The sequence below is a fragment of the Capra hircus genome (assembly GCF_001704415.2).
Source record: "Capra hircus breed San Clemente chromosome X unlocalized genomic scaffold, ASM170441v1, whole genome shotgun sequence".
In the NCBI taxonomy this organism is placed as follows: domain Eukaryota; kingdom Metazoa; phylum Chordata; class Mammalia; order Artiodactyla; family Bovidae; genus Capra; species Capra hircus.
Genome location: NW_017189516.1, coordinates 41547306 through 41558059, shown reverse-complemented (window position 1 = coordinate 41558059; position 10754 = coordinate 41547306). Strand labels below are relative to the sequence as shown.

Sequence of the window (10754 nt, the reverse complement as noted above, 5' to 3'; positions counted from 1 at the left end):
TATAATCCTTCCCACTGAAGGACTTACATTTTCCCAAGGCCCACCGCTACCTTGCATCAGGGAATTCACATTTGACTGCTGTCATGTCACCATTTCCTCTACATGACAGCTGCCTCTCGACTCTGTAACTTTATGGCTAGTGGCTAGATCTTTATCTCAGCTCTCCAAATACTAGCACGGAGCATACTATGAGCAGAGGCTCAGTTCATGTTTGGGGAATAAATGAGCCTGTGAGCATGAAGTTGAAATTATTAGAATTTATTTCAACACTTTGAATTAACCAGGCATATACCATTGCTTATAATTTTCTAAAACGCAGAGAACAAGGGATGAGGGAACCAAATACCGACCATCTTCCTTTTCCTCTAGTTCTTGATCCCACATATTTTACTACTTATTTGTATTTTCAAGGAAATAACATATTGCAATGCCATGTTATCTTTCACTGGCTTACTAAATAAGATGGAAGCTTCCCCATTTGCTTTACACAACAGAAAAACTCTTATCCTTAAGACCAACAAAAAATGGTTAAGTGTGACTGATGAATTTGTACACATATATGCTAGATAAGCTTTCATTTAGGAGCAACATTTGAAAAGTAGCAAGAACATAAAAACACAGGTTTATCTCTCAATTCCCCATACAGAACAGCAACACCAAGGTATTTCACACTGTGAACCCTCGGTGAGGTCCAGTCCTATACTTCTTGGAACCCTGACTACTCTCTCGAGCCACAAAGTGCAGAATTTGCCTCAGCTTCACTAGGTGTGGAAGGAACTGCTGGAGGAACACTGGGACATCCGTTGGCTTGGGCCCTCTCTTCCTCATCTTTCAAAGCCTCTTCATACCAAAAGTGGAAGGCACTGGGATCCAAACGGTTAATCCTGGCCAGGAACTCCAGGACTCTCATCTTGCTTGTTTCAGCGTGTGCTCTCGGACCCCACAGGAACTCATAGCATGCTGGATCGCTGCCCGGCACTTGCCGATATTCCAAATACTTCAGCTGCACCAAATCTTGGGTGATGAGCTTCTTGGGCTCCCCAAATATGAAGTGCCTCTTCCCAGCATAGATATTCATCTTACTCAGGAAATCCCAGATGTATTCCTCTGTGGCGCAGTTGCCCTTCATGAAGATCACACCCAGGAGATTCATCAGGAGACCGGTCTTGGGAAAACCCCTGCCACGGTGCACGATCCCATTGCGGGGGAGACTCATCTTGCTGACAAGGACATAAGAATGCTTGGCAGTGTTGTCTTTCTTCACGTCAATACCAAATACCACCTCCATGCTGTCAGAAGCTCTTTTGAGGATCCTGAGGAATCGATTGTGGTACTTTTTATCGATAATCTTCAGCATATTCACTTTCCTAATGGGCTTTCTCGTCTTATACATGCGTAACAGGAACTGCACCAACAGATTTGTCGGCCTGGTTAGTGAGTGTTTTCCAGACCGCACATTGGAGACAGGGGCTTGAGAGGAATTGTGTGTTTTCCCAGATTCCCCAAGGGGTCTTTTGGATAATCTTGTGGGAGAAACACTTGCAGGCACAGGGGTGGTGGTCAGGGCCCCCCGAGGACGCTTGAGATGGTTACCAGACCTAGCACCGGACCTTTCCTTAGCATCAACCCCGGGACCAGGATTGGAGGAAGATGAGAGTGCTTCCATCGTGGTGGCAGTGACCTGAGCGCCCCTCAGATCCTGGGTGCCATGCTGAGCCTGGCGGCGTTTGTCACAGGTGTGGAGCTTACCCTTCTTACCCCGAGGCATGGTGACTGTCGTCAGGGACAACAGGCAGGAGTGCAGGTAGAACAGCTCGTGATCTGGGCAGAGAGGAGAGAGGGTGAAAGGGTGTGAGCGGCTGTGGCAGGGAGGCACCAATTTACTTTTAAGAAGGCCCACTCTGCAGGTTTCCACGTGGGCACTGCTCTGCGAACCCAGAGGACTTCTTTTCTGATCGCTCTGTCCTCTGAAAACTCTGTCAAAATAATTAAGGTGAGACTCAGGCTTCAGCCTGCCAGCCCTGCCTGCTGCCTCCTGAGGCTGAGGAGCAGTGGCCAGTCTAGTCCTTCTGCACAGCACCCTCCATTCTGGAGGGTGGGGGGGTCCTCTCAGTTCATATTCAGGACAATCGCATCAACTTTTGGCAGGCACAGGGCCCCCTCCTCTGTGCGGCTCTAAGCTTAGACCCCAGAGCCTGGTCCTCATCTTCCTGTGATACCTGAAGAAGTGAAGAGGTACCTCAGCCTAGTGTCCCTGGCAGGGGGCACCCACAGCAGTCAGCTCTAGGGAACTCTGTCCTGGGCTCACTGGGGTTTTCCATCCTCTTTCAGGGTCTTAAAGAATCTCTTAGATCAAGATTTACCAAAGAAGTAAGCCTAACAGCATTGTAGCAACTGTCCCCTGCCAACCACAGAGGCGAGACTTTGTGGATTTTGCTTTGTTACAGGAGGGGCAATGGTCCCTTGACTCCACATTCAGGTCCTCACCTTGCCTTCAGCTCAGTCTTGGGAATCCACTCTCTTCCAAAGGAACACCCTGAACAGCAGTCTGAGCTCCTCGCCACCAGCACGGATTGTGGGGGGAGCCACTTCCAGCTAAGGCTGCCCTGTGCAGGATCTCTGAGGGATAATGGCAGGGGCAGGGCTCTGTGGGGACCCCATTGTTCAGTGTTCAGCTGCCCGTGGGTCATCGCTTAGGGTCCTCCATGTACCATCTATCAGAGCCCAGGAATCCTTGCTCTATGGACTTGAGTCCTCTTGCCCTCAAAGCCCTAGCCTCCCCAAATCCCTAGAGGGGAGTCAGGTCACGTCTCTGAGCATCTCTCCCTGACAGGAGGGGCACCACTCTGTGAGCCTTCCTCCTTGGTGGGAGAGACCCTCTCATTAGCACCGATGGTCCTCACCTTCGCTGTGGTGATGGCCAAGGCACCCACCTCTGCAGAACTGGAGTTTGATCCTGACAGAGAAGCCCTTCCCTCCCTGAGACCAGATAGAATGAAGAGGCTTCCCATCCCTTTAACTCTGCCTGGAGCCTCTGGAGTCAGGAATAGGGGCAGGGGTGTGTAAAGCCTCCTCATTTGTGAGTCTAGTGATACTTCTTTCTTCACTCAGGGACCTCACCATGGTCCTGGCCAGTTTTGGGACCTGACCCTTCAACCTGAGATTCTCCCTCTACTGAACCGAGGCCATTCTTCTTAGACTGAGACTTTGACCTCACAGAGAACTACAAGGCTTATAAGAGGGAATGTCCTGTCTGGGCATTCTAGGCCTGAGAGCAAGTTTGGGCAGGTCTCTGAATGACCTGTATTTTAGAGTTGTTGTCTCTCCAGTCCTCACTCATGGGGGCCCTCATTTTGTCTACCTCTTGGATTAAAAAATTCTTGGGGAACACCACATCCCAGCAAACTTTTGAGCAGTGTCCCTAATGCAAACTTTACAGTTTCATGTCCCTGACTTGACCTGACATTGGGAAAATAACACAGAAGTCAGGGGGCAGAATGGGGTGTGCTCCCAGAGAAAAACGCTGATTCATCCTTTTCAAAAGCCAGAGTCAGTCTCTTTTGAGACTTGTTTTAATTGACTGACAGGCATACTTTTAAAACATTGTACTTCATTTAATCATGCTTCACGGTATTGTGCTTCATTACAAACTTAAAGTTTGCGTAACCCTGCATTGAACATATCCACGGCACCATTTTTCCATAACCCAGTGTTCACTTCGGGTCCCTGTTCCACATATTGTTAATTCTTTAAATATTTTAAACTCTTTCCTTATTTTATTTCTTATGGAGCTCTGATCAGTTGTCTTTCTTACTAAGTAACTCTCTTATATATGTAAATTAAGCTATATGCATTTTTTAGAGATTTTCTAGTAAGTGTATACAATAGGATTAACAATGTTTATAAGCATGGGAATCCCCCAAATTCCTGTGATTTACTTTATGGTCATATTCACTTTATTGCAGTGATCTATAACCCAACCCACCATATCTGAGATATGCACACACTTCTAAAGGAAAGGAGCCCTCCAAGAAGGCTTTGAGCTATTCTAATTGAGCTTATCTGACAATGCATAGAGAGATAATCTTATTGTCACTATCATCTGTTTCTCCTCCCAATGCTGTCATTTACTGAGGTAACCTTCAAGGCTTTGTGCCTAAAGAAGTGTCTTGGATTATATCCAGAGTCCTTACTTTTATCCCAATATACATTTGAGTGTTAAACAACACAAGCTCTGCTTAGGGTCAAGGGGAGTGTAACAGTGTGGGATCTAGAGGAATTCAGAGAGGAATCTAACTCCAGGCCTACCAGTCACTAGTGTCCCCAGCAAGGGCTTGCTGCCTGATGCACATAGAAGCCAATACTATGGAACAGGCTTTTGAGAGAAAAACTTTAATCCAACATGGAGTAGCAAGAAGACACGAGGCAGGGCTCTCAAATCTGTCTCCTCAATCCAGAGTTTGAGGTAAAATTAAAGGGTTTAGGGGAACTGCAAACTTGGAAGCTAATTGGCTAGTCTTGAATTAGTTCATGTAAGCTATTCATGCTGCTAGAAACCAGATTTTCCATACTGAAGGACATCATACAGTTCTCCCATGGCAACATTCCTACTCTCAGAGTTTCACAGACTGAGCCCTCTTGGGTCAGGGGTCATCCTGGAAACAGGGGCTCCCTTTTGCACATGCCTGGTGCTGTCTCGAAAAATAACTCAAGGTTTCATTAACCAGCAACCTGTTTTAAGGAAGCAAAACAAGTTTAAGTTGGTCGATGTTTTATGTTTCAATCCCCCCACCCATCTCTCTTTGTACATTCTTCAATCTTGTGGGAAATCATCCTTAATTTCGTTAATGATTCTCAAATATTGTACAAAATGATAATCCCAAGTCTCAAATCTTTGTACCAACCAGACTGGAGTATTATATAAGCATTGACAAGGTTGGATTAATGGGTATTTAAGAAAGGTAATTATCATAGATTTAACTTCCTTCACATGTCTCTTTATATGCTATAAAGTTTGGAGTTTTGGTGCCTGGATGGACTTATATTACTGTTGGGTTAGCTGTCCTGGCTCTTCCTGGCCACTCATCAGCCCAAACTGAGCTCTGCAGTTGAATGACCAATTTCTTCCACTGTTCAGTTCGGTTCAGTTCAGTCAGTCAGTCATGTTCAACTCTTTGCAACTCCATAGACTGCACTTCCACTGTAGTGCTCAAAATAGTTTACATTTTGGCCAGCAAACAGAGCCTGGACCAACTGTCTTACCAATGCTTGATGCCTCTTCCCAGCCTTCATGGATTGCAGTCGACCTCAACCAGCACTCTTATCAGGAGCTTGAGGTCTCTGGATGAGGCAGAAATGTTGGCTTCCCCTGGAAAACCCCTGCATTCATGGGAGCTGTAGGAAAGCCATCAGGGCTTGTCTATCTGTGGCTCAGAGCGCTTTGCTCCTTTCTAGGGAGAAAATGGGAAAACTAGAGGCATCACCCCTTAATTTAGGACCCAATTCCATCTCCTCGTTTGGTTTCTGGGAAGAGTTGGCTGTATGAATTCCCTGGAGAAACCACTGAGAAGAATGGACAGTCTCAAGGTGAACAGCTTGGATCTGAGGGTTCACTTAAAAGAACCCTGAAGAATTTTCCATTATATATGGTTGTCAATCTGTAGCTTGAGAGGCACGTGTGCTACCCAGCTTCCAAGGAATCCGTCCCACCATTTTCAAGACTGGAGCCCATTTGGTCAGAGGCTCCTAATATTTCCACCCTGCCATGTGCTGAGGGCATGCTTGTCTACTAAAGACAGGCATATGCACACTTAGACTCTGTCTCACCCTCTACCTTGAAAAACTTACCTAGTGAGGCAGAGGGTGAAAGAGTGATTGCATCATGTTGAAGAAAGTGAAAGAGGAAGCTGTCTTAAACTCAGCCAGAGCTGAGTTTGAGAGAAGAATTCAGGAGCACACGTGTTTAAACACTGATTTCCTCACTTCCTTTCTGAGCATGCTGGGGTTTAATCTTTCTGGTAGATGACCAAAACATTTTACCACTCCAGCAGAGATCACACACAGACAAGCAAATCTAGATATCTGGGCAATTTTCAGGGGAAATACATTCAATCCCAAGGCTTCTATGTAGCCCATTACCTTTAAGACCAGAACCAATGGTTATTTTTCCTCATAAAATTTCATTTTTAACATCACGCACACACATTTATAAGCAGTTCAATGCTACCTCCCAGCTATTCTGGCTCATACAGAAGAGGACTAGACTTTTTAGTGAAGAAATACCAGAATGTGTCCAATTGTATGAAATTCCTTTAACCAGGGCTCAGGGTATGTTCTTATGGCAGGGGGGCCACATTTTCCTGCTTTACACTCTCTCATTTTACCTCTATGCTCTCACCACACCAAGGTAATCAGGGCTGATTTCATTAAGAACGCACTCGTGTGAAGTGCAAAGGATCATAAGAGACTACTACAGACAACTATATGCAAATAAAATGGATAACCTAGAAGAAATAGACAGATTCTTAGAGAGGTACAACCTTCCAAGACTGAACAAGGAAGAAATAGAGCATGTAAGCAGACCAATCACAAGTTCTGAAATTGAAACAGTGATTTAACAATTTCCAATATCCAAAAGTCCAGGACCAGATGGTTTCACAGGTGAATTCTATCAAACAGAGAAGCGTTATTACCTATCAATCTCAAAGTCTTCCAAAAAATTGCAGAGGAAGAAACACTCCCAAGCTTGTTCTATGAGGCCACCATCACCCTGATAGCAAAATCAGACAAAGATTCACCAAAAAAGGAAATTACAGGCCAATGTCACTGAAGAACATAGTGCAAATCCTGAACAGAATACTCGCAAACCAAAAATGACAGTCTCTTCAATAAGTGCCGCTGTGAAAATGGGACAGCTACATGGAAAACAATGAAGGGTAGTTCATTCAGGGTAGTTTTCCATTCCAGGCTTAAGTCTCTCAACTTTGAGACCCACCATCTGAGGGTCTGACCCTTATTCAGTGTTTCCATAGCCTCCCTGGTGGGCTCACCATGTAGCCTAACTTAAAACTACCTTCCACTGCCAGACTTTTATTGCCCTAAAGTCTCCAAGTGACTTGCCTCAGTGTATTTACACTAGATTCCTCATGAGGAAGCCCTCAATCCCCTCACCTCCTTACACCTCATTTTTATTGGGCCCCTAGATCTCAGGTCACCAGCTACTTTATATGAATGCTGCTCTTAGACTCTAGAATTCTATAAGAAGGGGTTCAGTTTATTTTTCTTGCTGCTGCTACTGCTGCTAAGTCACATCAGTCGTGTCCAACTCTGTGCGACCCCATAGATGGTAGCCCACCAGGCTTCCCCGTCCCTGGGATTCTCCAGGCAAGAACACTGGAGTGGGTTGCCATTTCCTTCTCCAATGCATGAAAGTGAAAAGTGAAAGTGAAGTTGCTCAGTCGTGTCTGACCCTCAGCGACCCCATGAACTGCAGCCTTCCATGGGATTTTCCAGGGAAGAGTACTGGAGTGGGGCAAAACCACCCAGAAGCCTTCTAAAGAGCAGATGCTAAGTTGATATTTGAACAACTATAGTGCACGTGTGCAAGAAAGCAATTTTACTGGGATTTCACTTCTACTACCTTCTTAAATAAGCTAAGCTAATCCAGGTAAATTAACTTCAATTTTACAAAGAAAGACTAAAACAAAACAAATCAAGATGTGAATACCTCTTAAGATTTTTTTCGATATCTGATAATCACACAGACTTCACTGTGGAAAATTTTCCATTTTCGAAAAAAAATCCATATTCCAATATTATGTTGTCTTATTCTGAATGACAAGAAATGATTCATGGATTTCATTCTGTGCTATGTAATACGAAAATTCTAATTTTTCAACTTGATAATCTGCAGTATATGTGGGAGCTGTGCCATTAGTATACTTGGACTCTGAAGCTAAACACATCTTTAATTAAAAGGAATAACATTTAAAATCAGAAAAAAGAAAAGTCTCCAATTTGTGCATATTGTATAGGAAGACAAATACGTTATATGCTGAATTTCCATTAGCCCCACCATGGCCCTCTGCTAGGTGGAAGATTGCCTGCTTTCTTGAAATGCAATGTGAAGTATCTGCTCAGACTTCACTAGGGGTGGGAGGAGCTTTGGACATGCTCCGGAAAGTGCACTGGCCCTGGCACCGTAGGAGCCTGGCTGCAGCTCTGGCTCTGGCTCTCTCTCTTTCAGCTCTCAAAGCCTCTTCATACCAGAACGGGAAGGCGCTGGACTTGGTATCATTGACATTAGCCCCAAACTCCCACGTTCTTTTATATACCTCTATCTATCACGGAAGCATCCCTTATTAGTTTACAAAATTGTACTCACTCCTTTTTATAGCTTCGTAGTACTCCACTCTGTGGATGTATCATGTGGCCTCAATTAACATGTGCATGGACATTTACGTATTTTCCTATGGTTGTGGATGTCTCTTCAAAGTTAATTTCTGGAAACACTGAATTACTGGCTCAAATGTAAAAGCACATTTAATTTTCTGACATTACCAAATTGTATTTATGCTCTAATCTCATTCTTTGACATGTAGCTCTCAAAGAATGAGATCAGCATATTCTCTAACACCATATACAAAAGTAAATGGAAAATGGATTAAAGACCTAGCTGTAAGAGGGGAAACTGTAAAACTTAGAAGATAAAAAGAGCAGAACACTCTTTGACATAAATCAAAACAATATTTTTTTGGATCTGTCTCCTAAAGCTAGGGAAATAAAAGCAAAAATAAATAAATGGGTGGTAATTAAAGTTAAAAGCTTTTGCACAGCAAAGGAAGCCATCAACAAAATGAAAAGCCAACCTGCTATATGGGAGAAAATATTTACCAATGATATCACCAATAAGGGGTTAATATCCAAGATATATAAACAGTTGATATGACAGTTTAAAAACAACAATCAAGAAAAAGATGGGCAGAAGACTTAAATACACATTTTTCAAAGAAGACATACAAATGGCCAAGAGGCACATGAAAAGATGTTCAACATCATTAATCATTATATGAATGCAAATTAAACCCACAATGAGGTATTATCTTATACCTATTAGAAGGGCTATCATCCCAAAGGAAGAGAAGTCAAAAATGCTGGTGAACATGTGGACAAGATCTGTACACTGTTGGTGGGAATGTTAATGGTGCAGCCACCATGGATAACAGTAAGGAGGGTCCTCAAAATCTAAAAACAGACCAAACAAATGACCCAGCAATCCCACTCCTGGGTGTATATCTGAAAAAAAAAATAACCCACTAATTTGGATGGTCCCCGTCAGGTACTCGATGCTTGTCTGAGTCTAAGGGTTTCCACTGCTCGTGTCCCCTTCCCCTCCAGCCTCATCTACTCTCTGCCAGGGAGCCCTCCCCAGTCCAACCTCCCTGGTTATTAAGAAGGCACCTGTGTCTGACAGAGCCAGTGTGAGATGAAGAGATAGTCCTTCCCAGCCACCAGATAATCAGGAGGTTTAGCCGGACGTTTGAGCACACACTGAGACAGTGAGGAGTCAGACAGAAAGCACAGACTGTGGCACTGAAATGGACTAATAAGGAACTTAGTGATGTGGCCAGTGACCGTCCAGCACAATATTCTGCAGGTCCAGTTGGGGATGATACATTTCATTGGCAAATCACAATTATGAAAAAGAATGGCAGCCCATATCGAGGCAGTGTATTCTCTTTGACTATTCATTTCCCTAAAGACTACCCGTTCATACTACCTAAGGGTGCATTTGCAACAGAATTTATCATCCAGACATGAACACTAATAGCGGCACTTGGCTCGCTACTCTAAGATCACTGTGGTCTCTTGCTTTCATGATTTCTAGAGTTCTGGTGTCCATTTGTTCCCTGCTATGCGATCAGAACCCAGATGATAGCCTCCCCAGTACCAGAGGTTGCATAGATCTATAAAACAGAAATAAGTAAAAAGAATTTTTCAGGAATGTACTCAGAAGGATGCCATGTGATGCTACCTTAAAGTCAGAATAACCTGCATTAAAGCTTGAATAAACTTTAAATTACTGCTAAAAATGAAAAAAAAGACCCACTAATTCGAAAAGATCCAGACAATGGAATATTACTCAGTCATAAAAAAGAATGAACTTTTGCCCTTTTCAAGTACATGGATTGATTGGAAGGTATTATGTTAACTGAAATATGTGAGATAGAGGAAGACAAATGCTGTATAATACCATTTATATGGAGAATTAAAAAATAAAACAGACTAAGGGGATGAAGCAGACTCACAGATACAGAGAACAAGCTAGTAGTGGTTACCAGTGGAGAGCAGCAAGGGGGAGGGTAAGGGCAGGGATAGAAGATTAAGAGGTGCAAACTAATACGTAAAAAATAGATAAGCTACAAGGATATATTGCAATAAAGGGGATATACCCAATATTTTATAATAACTATAAATGGAACATAACCTTTATAAACTGCGAATCACTTTGTCATGTACCTGAAACATAAAATATTGTACATCAACTATGAAAATTAAGTGAAAGTGTTAGTTGCTCAGTCTTGTTCAACTCTTTTTGACCCTAAGGACGGTAGTCTGCCAGGCTCCTCTATTGATGGAATTCTCCAAGTATGAATTACCCACTGGAGTGGGTAACCATTCCCTTCTCCAGGGGATCTTCCTGACTAAGTGATCAAACCCAGGTCTCCTACATTGCAGGCAGGTTCTTTGCCATC

General features: G+C 43.6%; 1 protein-coding gene and 1 pseudogene across 1 annotated transcript; one reads left to right on the top strand and one right to left on the bottom strand.

The window, feature by feature from the left end:
• Nucleotides 1–718: 718 nt before the first annotated feature.
• On the bottom strand, nt 719–1768 carry LOC102171510 (melanoma-associated antigen B3-like). The gene has a single exon (XM_018043698.1). The coding sequence runs from the start codon at nt 1766–1768 to the stop codon at nt 719–721; it is 1050 nt and encodes a 349-aa protein (XP_017899187.1).
• A 6401-nt stretch (nt 1769–8169) lies between these two features.
• On the top strand, nt 8170–10055 carry LOC102190874 (annotated as a pseudogene).
• Nucleotides 10056–10754: the final 699 nt, after the last annotated feature.

Coding starts and splice junctions, on each gene's coding strand:
- LOC102171510 (XM_018043698.1), bottom strand. CDS start 1,768: ATGCCTCGGGGTAAGAAGGGTAAGCTCCACACCTGTGACAAACGCCGC.